Source organism: Bufo gargarizans, chromosome 9, assembly GCF_014858855.1.
Source record: "Bufo gargarizans isolate SCDJY-AF-19 chromosome 9, ASM1485885v1, whole genome shotgun sequence".
Taxonomy (NCBI): domain Eukaryota; kingdom Metazoa; phylum Chordata; class Amphibia; order Anura; family Bufonidae; genus Bufo; species Bufo gargarizans.
This window is the reverse complement of record NC_058088.1, coordinates 154,194,841-154,210,384: the sequence shown is the minus strand read 5'-3', so window position 1 is coordinate 154,210,384 and position 15,544 is coordinate 154,194,841. Positions and strand designations below refer to the sequence as shown.

At 44.4% G+C, this 15,544-nt stretch overlaps 1 protein-coding gene across 1 annotated transcript in view; it reads right to left on the bottom strand.

Moving 5' to 3' along the window:
* Positions 1-15,544, bottom strand: part of ASTN2 (astrotactin 2) — an 859,422-nt gene that overhangs the window by 755,972 nt on the left and 87,906 nt on the right. The window contains exon 2 of the mRNA XM_044306147.1: positions 15,102-15,289. Within this exon, the coding sequence (XP_044162082.1) occupies positions 15,102-15,289 (188 nt within the window). The remainder of the gene's footprint in view (positions 1-15,101; positions 15,290-15,544) is intronic.

The following is a 15,544-nucleotide window of genomic DNA, read 5'->3' as shown; positions in this document are numbered from 1 at the left end:
TGGTGGCTGACGTGAAGCCTCATTCTCTGCTATGACATGCAGACTAATTCTCTGCTGACATGAAGACAGATTGTCTGTTACGGGACCTCTCTCCTCTGCCTGTGTGTGTGCTGGGCCTAAATATATGCCAATGGACTGTTGCAGTGGTGGCTGACGTGAAGCCTCATTCTCTGCTATGACATGCAGACTAATTCTCTGCTGACATGAAGACAGATTCTCTGTTACGGGACCTCCCTCCTCTGCCTGGGTGCTGGGCCTAAATATATGCCAATGGACTGTTGCAGTGGTGGCTGACGTGAAGCCTCATTCTCTGCTATGACATGCAGACTAATTCTCTGCTGACATGAAGACAGATTCTCTGTTACGGGACCTCCCTCCTCTGCCTGGGTGCTGGGCCTAAATATATGCCAATGGACTGTTGCAGTGGTGGGTGACGTGAAGCCTCATTCTCTGCTATGACATGCAGACTGATTCTCTGCTGACATGAAGCCAGATTGTCTGTTACGGGACCTCCCTCCTCTGCCTGGGTGCTGGGCCTAAATATATGCCAATGGACTGTTGCAGTGGTGGCTGACGTGAAGCCTCATTCTCTGCTATGACATGCAGACTGATTCTCTGCTGACATGAAGCCAGATTGTCTGTTACGGGACCTCTCTCCTCTGCCTGTGTGCTAGGCCTAAATATATGCCAATGGACTGTTGCAGTGGTGGCTGACGTGAAGCCTCATTCTCTGCTATGACATGCAGACTGATTCTCTGCTGACATGAAGCCAGATCGTCTGTTACGGGACCTCTCTGCTCTGCCTGTGTGCTAGGCCTAAATATATGCCAATGGACTGTTGCAGTGGTGGGTGACGTGAAGCCTCATTCTCTGCTATGACATGCAGACTGATTCTCTGCTGTCATGAAGCCAGATTGTCTGTTACGGGACCTCTCTGCTCTGCCTGTGTGCTAGGCCTAAATATATGCCAATGGACTGTTGCAGTGGTGGGTGACGTGAAGCCTCATTCTCTGCTATGACATGCAGACTGATTCTCTGCTGACATGAAGCCAGATTGTCTGTTACGGGACCTCTCTCCTCTGCCTGTGTGCTAGGCCTAAATATATGCCAATGGACTGTTGCAGTGGTGGCTGACGTGAAGCCTCATTCTCTGCTATGACATGCAGACTAATTCTCTGCTGACATGAAGCCAGATTGTCTGTTACGGGACCTCTCTCCTCTGCCTGGGTGCTGGGCCTAAATTTATGACAATGGACTGTTGCAGTGGTGGCTGACGTGAAGCCTGATTCTCTGCTATGACATGCAGACTGATTCTCTGCTGACATGAAGCCAGATCCTCTGTTACGGGACCTCTCTCCTCTGCCTGTGTGTGTGCTGGGCCTAAATATATGCCAATGGACTGTTGCAGTGGTGGCTGACGTGAAGCCTCATTCTCTGCTATGACATGCAGACTGATTCTCTGCTGACATGAAGCCAGATTCTCTGTTACGGGACCTCTCTCCTCTGCCTGTGTGTGTGCTGGGCCTAAATATATGCCAATGGACTGTTGCAGTGGTGGCTGACGTGAAGCCTCATTCTCTGCTATGACATGCAGACTAATTCTCTGCTGACATGAAGACAGATTCTCTGTTACGGGACCTCCCTCCTCTGCCTGGGTGCTGGGCCTAAATATATGCCAATGGACTGTTGCAGTGGTGGCTGACGTGAAGCCTCATTCTCTGCTATGACATGCAGACTAATTCTCTGCTGACATGAAGACAGATTCTCTGTTACGGGACCTCTCTCCTCTGCCTGGGTGCCGGGGCCTAAATATCTGAGAATGGACTGTTCCAGTGGTGGGTGACGGGAAGCCAGATTCTCTGCTATGGAACCTCTCTCCAATTGATTTTGGTTAATTTTTATTTATTTAATTTTTATTTTAATTCATTTCCCTATCCACATTTGTTTGCAGGGGATTTACCTACATGTTGCTGCCTTTTGCAGCCCTCTAGCTCTTTCCTGGGCTGTTTTACAGCCTTTTTAGTGCCGAAAAGTTCGGGTCCCCATTGACTTCAATGGGGTTCGGGTTCGGGACGAAGTTCGGATCGGGTTCGGATCCCGAACCCGAACATTTCCGGGATGTTCGGCCGAACTTCTCGAACCCGAACATCCAGGTGTTCGCTCAACTCTAATAAAGAGATAAAAGAAAAAAAAAAAAAAATCACCAGATATATCACCTGCTGCTGCCATTTGACACCTACTGGTTCCACATTGACACATTGGAAATGGCTGGAAATGCCAAACGACTGGCTGAGCAGGATCACCACCGCGGCCAGTGATTGGCTGAACGGTCGTCTCCACCCACTTCCTGTTTGTTGTGCTGGAACCAGGATGTAGCGAGAAGTAGGGACCGGAGCAGCGTCAGAACGGCAGTGGTGAAGTATTGGTCGGGTGAGTCATTATTATGTTTTATGTTTAACCCATTCTGATCCTTTTAAAAAAAATCATCTCAGGCAATGCCTTTATGTGCTAGCTCTATGTATGTAACTTCAAGTAATCTCTAGCAATAAAACTTCAAAATGTAACGATAGAAAGACAAAGACAGACTAACAAATCAATATTGGAATTTATCGGCTATTCCTTTTCTTCGTATAAAACGTAGCTCAGGAGGACTCCCATTAGTGCGGCTGTGTTTGTCTCTGGAGCCCTTGGTTTTAACTGTTATCATATAACAAATTACTGGCAACCCAAACTGAGCAATGACAGCGAAATCACCGAGGGGCAAGACAGATACAGTCATGCACAGCCGGCAGCTATTTCAACCACCCAGAAATAAAATGGCATACATTCAAATGCTAACAGATTTGTAGATATGATTAAAGAGAGCGTCATGTTGTAGATCGTAGCAGAGCCAAGTAGGTAGGTGGCTACAATTTATTTGCTTAATCAAGCAATGTTTGCATAGCAACAAATGTTCATGTTGAAGGACACTTGGCTGACAATTCTCACAATGTGGTAATGAACCAATTGATCATTTCATTCACTGTAGACTTTGCGCTTCAATTAGACCGTGATTTTAGAAGCCTTCTTGGAGTGAGGGGTATCTCAATTTGGAAGTGAAAATTCAGAACACCTTTTTACCTTTTTTTGGATTGTTTGCTTTTTTATATTAATAAAAAATAATAATTCTTAAAATAATTTAAAATGGTTTTTATGGCAGATTTAAAGGGGATCTGTAATCTCCTAAACATACCCAAAACTACAGAAGGCCTTGCATGGCGTAATGATTACTGATTACAATTATGTAATTTGTATATTTGTACTCACCCCTGCCCCTCCACTGACTCCAACGTCAGTAAAATGAATAGAGAGTCCTCTCCATTATGCGTGACTGCATTTTACTGGGTGGAATGGGGGTGAAAATAAATACGCAAATTATATAATCTGACACTATGCAATGCCTACTATAGTCTGGGAACTGTATATAAGCTGACAGGTTCCCTTTAAAGGGTTTGTCCAGGTAAAAACTAAAATCATCGTTGACACAATCAGTAGGATGTAAGGTCCTCCGCCTTTCACTACTTCCTGCTGCAGCAATGGTGTTCTGACACTGAAAGATGGAACCGCCGCAGTCAGTGATTAAACAACTAATGAACTTATACATTGAGGACAAAAATAATCATCTAAAAAAATGCAACACTAAGGCCCCCGCAATGCGTGATGTGAACGCACAGCACCCGCACTGAATCCTGACCCATTCACTTCAATCGGTCTGTGCACATGAGCATTTTTTTCACGCATCACTTCTGCGTTGCATGAAAAACGCAGCATGTTCGATATTCTGCGTTTTTCACGCAGCCCTGGCCCCATAGAAGTGAATGGGGCTTCAGTTAAAAACACATTGCATCCGGAAGCAAGTCTTTCTCTGAATTATATAAAAGAAAAAGTGTAATGGGGGTTATCCCACAATGAAATATTACATTTCTCGCCAGATCACACATATCGTATAACTTAGGCTACTTTCACACTGGCGTTTTGGCTTTCAGTTTGTGAGATCCTTTCGGGGCTCTCACAAGCGGTCCAAAACGGATCAGTTTTACACTAATGCATTCTGAATGGAAAAGGATCCGCTCAGGATGCATCAGTTCACTCTCCATTCGCTTTGGAGACGGACACCAAAACGCTGCTTGGTGTTCTTGGCTATGTCAAAGATAATACAAACGGATCCGTTCTGAACGGATGCAGACGGTAGTATTATCTGAACTGATCCGTCCATGACGGATCCGCAAAAAAACGAACTGCATTCATTAAAATAAAAAAATCAGATTCTAATTGGCTGGTCCACAGAAAAACAAGAATCACTTCACTAGCCACGTAAAAGAGGATCAATTTTCTAAGTTTTTGACAACCTATCATGGGACAACCTATTTAAGAGCAATAACGCTATTTTTGTGGTTATCTGCAGGTGTCGAAAATTATAGCGTTAAAAGGAAGAAAAAAAAAATCTGACGCGTATTGCATACACTATACCGAACTTAAGTGATGATGGGTTTACACAGGTCCCATTGAACTCAATAATAAATCAATAAGCAGCAAGCACCAATGATCTGCTATATCTCCTGACATGTTTGTTTGTTTGTTTTAGTAAATAATTGTATTTGCCCTCACAAAAATTTGTAATCTCTGACCTGTTAGGAAGGTACATGATGTAAACTGTAGTGAAGGTCATTTTCTTACCAGTGACTGTATTTGTTATAACCTCCATTCTGATTCTTGGCTAAATGTCAGTCTCATAGGAATGAATAGAGAAATAACTGACTTCCTGTCCTGTGTCAGTTGGAGGTCAGAGTGCTGGTCACATGACACAGCTAAGGATCAGAAGGGAGGTTATATCTCACAAATGTTGTCACTGGTAAGAAGATTACCTTCACTACAGTTTACATCATGCACCTTTCTAACAGTTCAGAAAATTAAAATGATTGTGGTAGTGCTAACAAAACTATTCTAGAGAATCTTTTCTTAGAATTCCGTACAGTGCAATTTCTCTGTTATCCATACTAGAAATGTATGAATACATTGCCAACTGCCTGTAACTGGGGGTCTGTCCTACACAGTCTGACACTATCCAATCAGTGCTGATAGGGGCACTCTGTGTAGAGACACTCCTTTGGCAAAGACAATGGCACCATCTTGTTGTCAATGTATTTATAAATTACTAGGAGAGACAACAGAAGAACAGAGAAATTAGAAAAGGTGCCCCAAAGGTGTTATTGCAAGAGGAATACACAATTTACTACAACAGACATATAAGGAGAACTAACTCTAGAAGTGTGAAACAGGTCAAATCAGAATCAAAAAGAGCTCGAACTCCAATAAAGATGTATTAGAAATAGTGATGAGAGAATCCGTTTTCCCCGCTACAGATAAGCCTGATTTGTTCAGAATATTATCATAACTGTGGTCGAATTACTGTCTCTAATGTATGCTGTGCGATGGGGCCAGATTAAGATAGCCGGCTGTTTCGCAAGACTATCTAAATCTCGCGTTTGCACAGTTAATGTGAATAGCGGCGCATGAGCAAGTATACTTCATTGCAAATCCCATAGCATAGCCCATAATACCTGATTAAGTTATTGGGAGAGTACACCTGTGTGTAGTTTTTGTGATATTCTAAGTGCCTAGGGAAATAGGGAAATAGAGAAATTAAGAGCCTCTGGCACTGGAGAGTCGGAGGCAGACGTAACGTAATATCTGACTTGCTGTAAAGTGTCTAGCGGACACGATTGGTATATCAGGTTCCAGGGTTACATTAGATTAATGGTGCTTTTATTAGGTTTGTGAACTGATTGTAGTACATTAGAAACAGAGAATGAGACTGAGGGGATAACATCATTATTACACCGCTAGAGCTCATGCTAGTGAACTCTATATCCAGAAATCAGCGTGTCTCTTAGTTATAATTCTTAAAGTGTATCTCCAGTTATAGAGACATGTCAGACGTTTCAATCGGTTTCAGTCCTGTTGTGAGATCCTCCCATAGATAAAATAAAGTTCTTGTTAAAGCACATAGCAGCTCCGGCTCCACTCATCTTTGCGAAGAGATGGGGTCTCATGTCTTAAAATTGATCATACACCAGGGGGTTGTTTCCTGAAATTCAAGGATTAGTGTAAAGTCAAATGTTAGCAGTTAGTAATTTCCCTGTGGGTGGCAATCCAAGTTCACGAAGTGCCCTTCGATCAGAATTTCAGGGAAAATTCTATTCACCGCAAAGCCGAATTTCCTCATGCGTCATGGTAACGAAACAATTTTCCATAAAATGGCAGTAAAAAAAAAAAAAATCATACTCACCACATCCATTTGCACGCGAATATTCCACTGTGGCTATCTATCCCGTGCAAAATTTAGTACACAGTGACTAGAGATGAACGAATCGAAGCTGACGAAGTGGAATTCGATCAGAATTTCAGGAAAAATGAGATTCGCACTTAATTAGAAATTTACTCGCGATTCGTGGTAATGAATCGCATATTTTCCTAAAACGGCTGCTGCATGTGTAAAGACATGGAGCAAGGAACTCTGGGAAGGTGGGATCACCCACAATGCAATGCATGCCGCTAATCAGCAGCCAGCCAGCCTGTGATGTCACAGCCCTATATATAGCCTCAGCCATCTTGGATTCTGCCATTTTCCAGTGTACTTAGTGCAGGGAGAGACGTCAGCAGGGACTAGGGACAGTGATAGAAAAAACTTAATTGTGCTAAAAAAAAATATTTACGAGTGCAGGGAAAGATTATTCAAGATGTAGGAAAAGGACAGGGAGGAATCATTCCACAGCATTTATGTTGAACAGGGTTCAGTAGGGGAGGTTACAGCCTGGGTAATAGGAACAATCTGGGGACCCAAATTGCCATCATACAGCTCTGTAATTCCAGCAAATTGTTCTTATTAGGGTGTAAGTGCTGTTTGATACAGGCATTAATATGGTTTATTACAAGGAAATATTTGTACGTCTTATTTGCCCTTGTGCGGTGGTTATATGTTCTGAAGTATTTTTTGGCTCGTATTAGTTGGAAAAAAGGTCTTATTAGTTGTGTAGCGAAGTGCGAAAATTACAGTCCTTTTTGGCGTGTATTAGTGGCACAACTAAAAAATTTTGTGACCATGTGACCCAATCTCGCGAGATTTCAGCCCAACAGTGTCTCGCGACGTCTGTCCCCTCTGTAGGCTCCGATATGAGCCGTTGCTGCCCGGGAATGCCCTGAAAGAAGGACTTACGCCGAAGCAAGCGGCGGGAACCATCTCTCGTCCCCGAACTCCGCTGCTCTGCCACAGCCCTCCTGAATATCAGGGAATACTTACCCAAGGCTGGGTGAAGAAGATAGCAGGGGAACCTGCTAGTTCTCTACTTATCCCCGAGGGACAGGAAACAACTGGAGAAGGTAAAGGGGAGTAAGCTTTTAAACTTTGTTCTCAACATTGTTTCCTGTCCCTGGGAGGTGGGGTACCCTCCTGCTTAGTGCCATTGGGGAGGCGTACGGAAAAAAGTATTTGCTGATCAGCGGTGCAGTTATACAGTATGTTCTAAAGCCCTTTTTGGCGTGTATTAGTGGGGAAAAAGAAAAAGGGCTTATTAGTAGGGATGAGCGAACCCGAACTGTATAGTTCAGGTTCGTACCGAATTTTGGGGTGTCCGTGACACGGACCCGAACATTTTCGTAAAAGTCCGGGTTCAGGTTCGGTGTTCGTCGCTTTCTTGGCACTTTTTGAAAGGCTGCAAAGCCAATCAACAAGCGTCATACTACTTGCCCCAAGAGGCCATCACAGCCATGCCTACTATTGGCATGGCTGTGATTGGCCAGAGCACCATGTGACCCAGCCTCTATTTAAGCTGGAGTCACATAGCGCCGCCCGTCACTCTGCTCTGATCAGCATAGGGAGAGGTTGCGGCTGCGACAGTAGGGCGAGATTAGGCAGATTAACTCCTCCAAAGGACTTGATTAATTGATCGCTCTGCAGCTGTGGATCATTGAGCTGCTGATACTCAATTGCTCACTGTTTTTAGGCTGCCCAGACCGTTTGTCAGTCACTTTTTTCTGGGGTGATCGGCGGCCATTTTGTGTCTTGTGGTGTGCCAGCACAAGCTGCGACCAAGTGCATTTAACCCTCAATGGTGTGGTTGTTTTTTGGCTAAATCCTACATCAGGGTGAAGCTGTCACACCAAGTGCATTTAACCAACAATAGTCTGGTTATTTTTTGGCCATATACTACATCAGGGGCAAGCTGCGCCTGTCACCAAGTGCATTTAACCCTCAGTAGTGTGGTTGGTCAAGCTGTCACACCAAGTGCATTTAACCAGCAATAGTGTGGTTATTTTTTCGCCATATCCCAGTCTAATTCTGTCAGTAAACCTATACCTGTCACCCAGCGCCTAAATACTAGGCCTCAAATTTATATCCAGCTAAATCTGTCGTTACTGCTGTACTGCTGTGGCTGGGCAAGTTATTTAGTGTCCGTCAAAGCACATTTTTTGTTCTGGGTTGAAATACAATTCCCAATTTAGCAATTTCCTAATTTAGTGGTTTCTGCTGTATCAGGCCTACTTTAAATACATCCCTAAAAGGGTATATCAGAATCAAGGTGCTGATAGGGTCATTCTCAATAACTTCACACACACGCTACTGTGCATATCCCAGTCTAATTCTGTCCGTAAAACGTATACCTGTCACCCAGCGCCTAAATACTAGGCCTCAAATTCATAGTCAGCTAAATCGGTGGTTACTGCTGTGCCTGTATTAGTGTAATACGGTACCTAAATAGATAGCCAGATAGTGTTAGGTGTCTGTAAAAAAAGGCCCGAATTTGAATTCAATACATTGGGCCAAATAATATTTTTGTTGTTGTGGTGAACGATAACAATGAGGAAAACATCTAGTAAGGGACGCGGACGTGGACATGGTCGTGGTGGTGTTAGTGGACCCTCTGGTGCTGGGAGAGGACGTGGCCATTCTGCCACATCCACACGTCCTAGTGTACCAACTACCTCAGGTCCCAGTAGCCGCCAGAATTTACAGCGATATATGGTGGGGCCCAATGCCGTTCTAAGGATGGTAAGGCCTGAGCAGGTACAGGCATTAGTCAATTAGGTGGCCGACAGTGGATCCAGCACGTTCACATTATCTCCCACCCAGTCTTCTGCAGAAAGCGCACAGATGGCGCCTGAAAACCAACCCCATCAGTCTGTCTCATCACCCCCATGCATATCAGGGAAACTGTCTGAGCCTCAATTTATGCAGCACTCTCTTATGCTGTTTGAAGACTCTGCTGGCAGGATTTCCCAAGGGCATCCACCCAGCCCTTCCCCAGCGGTGGAAGATATAGACTGCACTGACGCACAACCACTTATGTTTCCTGATGATGAGGACATGGGAATACCACCTCAGCAAGTCTCTGATGATGACGAAACACAGGTGCCAACTGCTGCGTCTTTCTGCAGTGTGCAGACTGAACAGGAAGTCAGGGATCAAGACTGGGTGGAAGACTATGCAGGGGACGATGAGGTCCTAGACCCCACATGGAATGAAGGTCGTGCCACTGACTTTCACAGTTCGGAGGAAGAGGCAGTGGTGAGACCGAGCCAACAGCGTAGCAAAAGAGGGAGCAGTGGGCAAAAGCAGAACACCCGCCGCCAAGAGACTCCGCCTGCTACTGACCGCCGCCATCTGGGACCGAGCACCCCAAGGGCAGCTTCAAGGAGTTCCCTGGCATGGCACTTCTTCAAACAATGTGCTGACGACAAGACCCGAGTGGTTTGCACGTTGTGCCATCAGAGCCTGAAGCGAGGCATTAACGTTCTGAACCTTAGCACAACCTGCATGACCAGGCACCTGCATGCAAAGCATGAACTGCAGTGGAGTAAACACCTTAAAAACAAGGAAGTCACTCAGGCTCCCCCTGCTACCTCTTCTGCTGCTGCCGCCTCGGCCTCTTCTGCTGCTGCCGCCTCGGCCTCTTCCTCCGCCTCTGGAGGAACGTTGGCACCTGCCGCCCAGCAAACAGGGGATGTACCACCACCACCTCCGTCACCAAGCATCTCAACCATGTCACACGGCAGCGTTCAGCTCTCCATCTCACAAACATTTGAGAGAAAGCGTAAATTCCCACCTATTCCCACTTCTCCAAGAGAGCCGTGCCTTCCCTGCACAACCAAGTATCCGATAAAATCAAGTGTGCACTGCGCAACGCCATCTGTAGCAAGGTCCACCTAACCACAGATACGTGGACCAGTAAGCACGGCCAGGGACGCTATATCTCCCTAACTGCACACTGGGTAAATGTAGTGGCAGATGGGCCCCAGGCGGAGAGCTGTTTGGCGCACGTCCTTCTCATATGTTTGGGGGACAGGCCCCACACCGCACAGGAGTTGTGGCGTGGTATAGAACAACAGACCGACGAGTGGTTGCTGCCGGTGAGCCTCAAGCCCGGCCTGGTGGTGTGCGATAATGGGCGAAATCTCGTTGCAGCTCTGGGACTAGCCGGTTTGACGCACATCCCTTGCCTGGCGCATGTGCTGAATTTGGTGGTGCAGAAGTTCATTCACAACTACCCCGACATGTCAGAGCTGCTGCATAAAGTGCGGGCCGTCTGTTTGCGCTTCCGGCGTTCACATCCTGCCGCTGCTCGCCTGTCTGCGCTACAGCGTAACTTCGGCCTTCCCGCTCACCGCCTCATATGCGACGTGCCCACCAGGTGGAACTCCACCTTGCACATGCGGCACTGGGGGGACAACTGATGGCACTGGGGGGACAACTGATGGCACGGGGGGGGGGGGCAGCTGATGGCACGGGGGGTAACTTATGCACTTGGGCTGATCGCACAGGGGGGAACGAAGGGTGTTGGGGACTGATGGCAGGGGGGTCTGAGTTTTTATAAAGAAAAACAGTCTATTAATTCATTTTTTCTTATTAGATTACTCGATTAATCGTAAAAATAATCGGTAGAATACTTGATTACTAAAATAATCGTTTACTGCAGCCTACTCTACACTATGTCACCTTTCCACTCTGTGGCCTCCTCCTGATGCTGCCACCACCTCCAGACTCTGTCATTGGGCCACTCATGCTTCTTCCACCTCACCACTATGTCATAGGGCCACTCTGTGGACTTCTCATGCTGTTCTCACCCTCCCCACTTCATGACTGGGCCACTATTTTGCCTTTCGGCCTGGCTAGCATCATCATTTATTTGACCCTTCTTCTGATCTGTCAGAAAAAAGGAAAAATGAGATGCACAACAGATCCTGTCTGTGTAGCAGCTGTAAGGCCTGTATGGTCCCATCAGAATTGGCTTGTGATTTGGTAGCCAAAAGCAGGAGTGGGTACAAAACACAGAAGACATGCAAATATTCCATTCATGTGTCATCTCTGTTTTGGATCCACTCCTGTTTTTTGGGGGCATTAGCAATAATGATGGATTACTGACCAAATGCTGACCGAGTGAAGGCGGATGCTCCACAGACAGGATCCGTTTTTTTGGGGTTATTGTTCTGACGGATCAGAGGAAGGGCAAAATAATCAGTGAAGTCGACACATACTTACTGCTGACACCCTCTCCACTCTGTCGGGGGGCTCAACTTGTATAAGCGTTTGATAGAACAGGTTCTGTGGACATCTATGTGGAATCAGCTGACGACGGAGTAAAAGGAGTGTGCTTCTTCTTGACGCCAACATCGACCTGTAAGGCTGAGTTCACACTTCAGTTATTTGGTCAGTTTTGGCAGTGTGCAGTGATTCTAAGAGAGACCCCTGTCATCTGCATGTCATACAGACTCACAGTATTGTTTCACTACCACAGCAGACTCCCTATGCATGTTACTGCAAGGCACAGTGTTCTACGCCCCTATAAAGGCTCTCTGCAGTCAGGAAATAGACGTTTTTTATGCAATTCGCCGCAAATAAAATCGTATCAAACCAAATTTTTTTTACAAAAATCTGCGAACCCGCCGAATGGAATTTTTGAAAAATGTGATCATCTCTAACACCAACATATGACATCAACACACTGGCACGCGTGATGATGTCAAGACGCACCCTGCGAGATTTTATGCTGGATCTTCAATCAAAATGGCCGCGGCGGACTCTTTGCGATCAAATGGATAGGTTGAGTATTTTTTTTTTTTTTTTTTACAGATTAACCCCTGACAGCCCTCAATGGTCATCTCAGATGCCGTGATCAGCAATGGGTTCAATGACGGGTGCGGCACAATATCCTCATCATTGCGCCTGCTACTCACAAAGAAATTTGGTGAAGCAGTCTAATCAAATTTTTGAGGACTTTGCTCATCTCTAGCTGACTCCATACAAATAAAAAGTTGAGACAAAAATACATTTACCTTCAACCTTTAGTGAACTTAGTCTTTGACCTTTTCTTTCCTTCAAAGACAGAACTCAAAAAATGTATGGTTTCTTTTTTGCTAAATCCCTGGCATACAGCTGCCTTAAATCCTTCCCCAGAACTTTTAATCCTCAGGTCTTCCTTTCATTATAAAAACAATGCCAAGAGCCAGGGCTCTACAGACGGTTAACACTTTAAACTCCATGACACCTCAGCTGTTTTTACATCACCCACCAAACAATGTTAAAGAATACAAAACCAGTGATGGTCAGTTCGCAGTGTTCGCCAGTGAACACATACGGGCTGCCATCTTTAGTAAGGTAGACTCACCCGTCTGGCGATGTACAGGTAAGCCCTTACCTGTGCCTGTGCCGGAAGCCGGTCTGAAATCAAATGCAGTCAGTGGGAGCAGGCAGTTCCGAGAACAGCCGCCGGGGGCCTTCATCAGGCTGTTTTCAGAACTGCCTGCTCCCGGTGACTGCATTTGATTTCAGACCGGCACAGGTAAGGGCTTACCTGTGCATCGCCGAACGGGTGAGTCTACCTTACTAAAGATGGCAGCCCGCATGTGTTCACTGGCGAACACTGCGAACCGACCATCACTGTACAAGCAAGACAACATTATCAATGTTCTTAACTTCTTCAGAGATTTTGGATAGCAATGTTTTTGTTTCATGTGACAAATTAACACATGTCGTAGACAGCTGTTTCTGACTACCTGAAAATAATTCTCCATAAACCTGCCTGGTCTCTTCAACGACAACCAGCATCAACTTGAGATGCATTTTGTGTGGCAATATTCACGGCAACCGCCAAACAGTGGTCAAGCTGTTTTTGTCATTATGTTGTACTAGACCTAGATCAAGACATTCATACCCATAACTACATCTAAGAAGGCCGCTATCCTAATATTGTCATTGTGCAAAAGTTAGATAATATGAACAATGAAACACAATGAATATAAAGTCAGGAGCTGAGGCCTAGTGCACATCTCATGAAAGCTCCTAATTACTGTACCTACTTAGTGATAACAAAACCCATTGGTTCAATTATCAACTAAGTGATCACAATAATTAAAAAGGTTGTCTCAGTTCAGAAAATAGCCTTTATTATGTAGAGAAAGTTACTACAAGCCATTTACTAATGTATTGTGATTGTCTATATTGCTTCCTTTGCTGGCTTGATCCATTTCTCCATCACATTATACACAGCTCATTTCCAGGGGTTACAACTACCCTGTAATTCTTAACACCTACATGGGAAAACCCAAGCACACTATATACACAAATCTACAATTCAGTATACCAAAACATATCTTTATTATAATTTAAAAAAAGACATAATAAAAAAACATGAATAAATTGGCAATGACAGAAATAAACACCAGGAGCTGTGCAGTCCACAAATGCACATTAAAGGTCTATCACACAAAGAAGAAGCCATATGTCAACATGTTCTAGAAAAGCTGCCGTCCTCTCTGGGCCAAAGCTCATTTAAAATGAACTGAGGCAAAATGGAAAACTATTATTTGGTCATATTAGTCAAAATTTTAAATTCTTTTTGGAAACCACAGACTCCGTTACTGTAGACTTAACAGGAGAGGAACCATCCAGCTTCTTATCACAGCACAGTTTTTAAACCTGCATCTCTGATGGTATGGGATTCGCATTTGTTTCTATGGCATGGGCAACATACACATCTGGAAAGGCGTTATCAATGCTGAACGGTATATAGAGGTAATAGAACAACATATGCTCCCATCCAGACAACTTCCCTTTGGGGAAGGCCTGAAAGATAATACTAAACCATATACTGCATCCATCACAACAGCATGTATCCATAGAAGAAGAGTCCAGGTGCTGAACTGGCTGCCTGCAGTCCAGACTTTTTACCAATAGAAAACATTTGGCGCACAGAGAAGATTGTTCAGCAGCCGGAATCCTACATCAGTCAAGAATGAGAAATTTCTCTCCCAAAACTCCTGCAATTGGTCTCCTCACTTCCCACACATTTACAGACTGTTGTTAACACCTTCCTGACAGAGTAATTTTTCACCTTTATGATAAAGTCTATTTTTGTAAATCTGACATGTCACTTCATGTGCTAATAACTTTGGAATGCTTTTTGCTTATCCAAGCCCTTCAAGCCATCCTTATGACACACCATACTTCACGTTAGTAATGTTTTTCAGTAAATATGTTTTACCTTTATTTATTACCGAATACAGAAAATTTGGAAAAATGTGCTATTTTCTAAATTTAAATTTCCATGCTTTTAAGATGGATAGTGATAACTCATAAAATAGTTGTTAATTAGCATTCACCATATTTCTACTTTTTCTACTTCTATGTTTTAGGATGTTAAAAAGCTTAGAATTGTAGAAACAATTATTCACATTTGCAAGAAAATTTCCAAAACCCACTTTTTTCTGAAACAAATCAGTTATGAAGCCACTTTGAAGGGCTTATGTAGTAGAAAGCAACCATAAATTACCCCATTTAGGATCAACACCCCTACATATGTTATAGTTTTTGCCATGCCGTGACTGGACCAATGGGGCCGGAGAAGACTTCTGGCGGCACGCATGCACTAGCGGCAGCGTGTTCACCCGCCAGAACAGCCTGCTGGAGAAGGCTGCTGCTAATGCGAAAGTAGCCTTATTCATTTATTGCTTACACATCTATCACACATAATGCCGTAAAAGAAGACTGGGTTTAAAATCGCACTCACCATGACTGATACGTGTAGAACATGAAGCTGTTCATCCAGTTCTTGCACTGGCTCTTGCACCGTTGGGGGAGTGCTAAATAAAGTGTGTTCCTTCATGCGTAAAGAGACATGAAAGTAAAGTGTTCCATTTTCCAGCCACTTCTGGGTCCAGTGTACAAGAGAAATGTCTTCACTGCTGCCAGACATCTCTGAAAACACATGAATATGGAAAAAAAATAAAAAAAAACACAATTATATCATCTGAAGTGTATTATTTTGAAGGAAAAAAAAAGACACTATGTAATTTATCAGGGTAGCAGAGCTAGTACTGCACAATGATATCATTTAAGACAATAGTTACATACAAATACTGTAGTATAACTGCCAAGTATCTCCGTATCACTATGCTAAAAGGATGCTGTCTGTAGTTTTGATTATGCAGGGGCAGAGACAGCATTACAAAC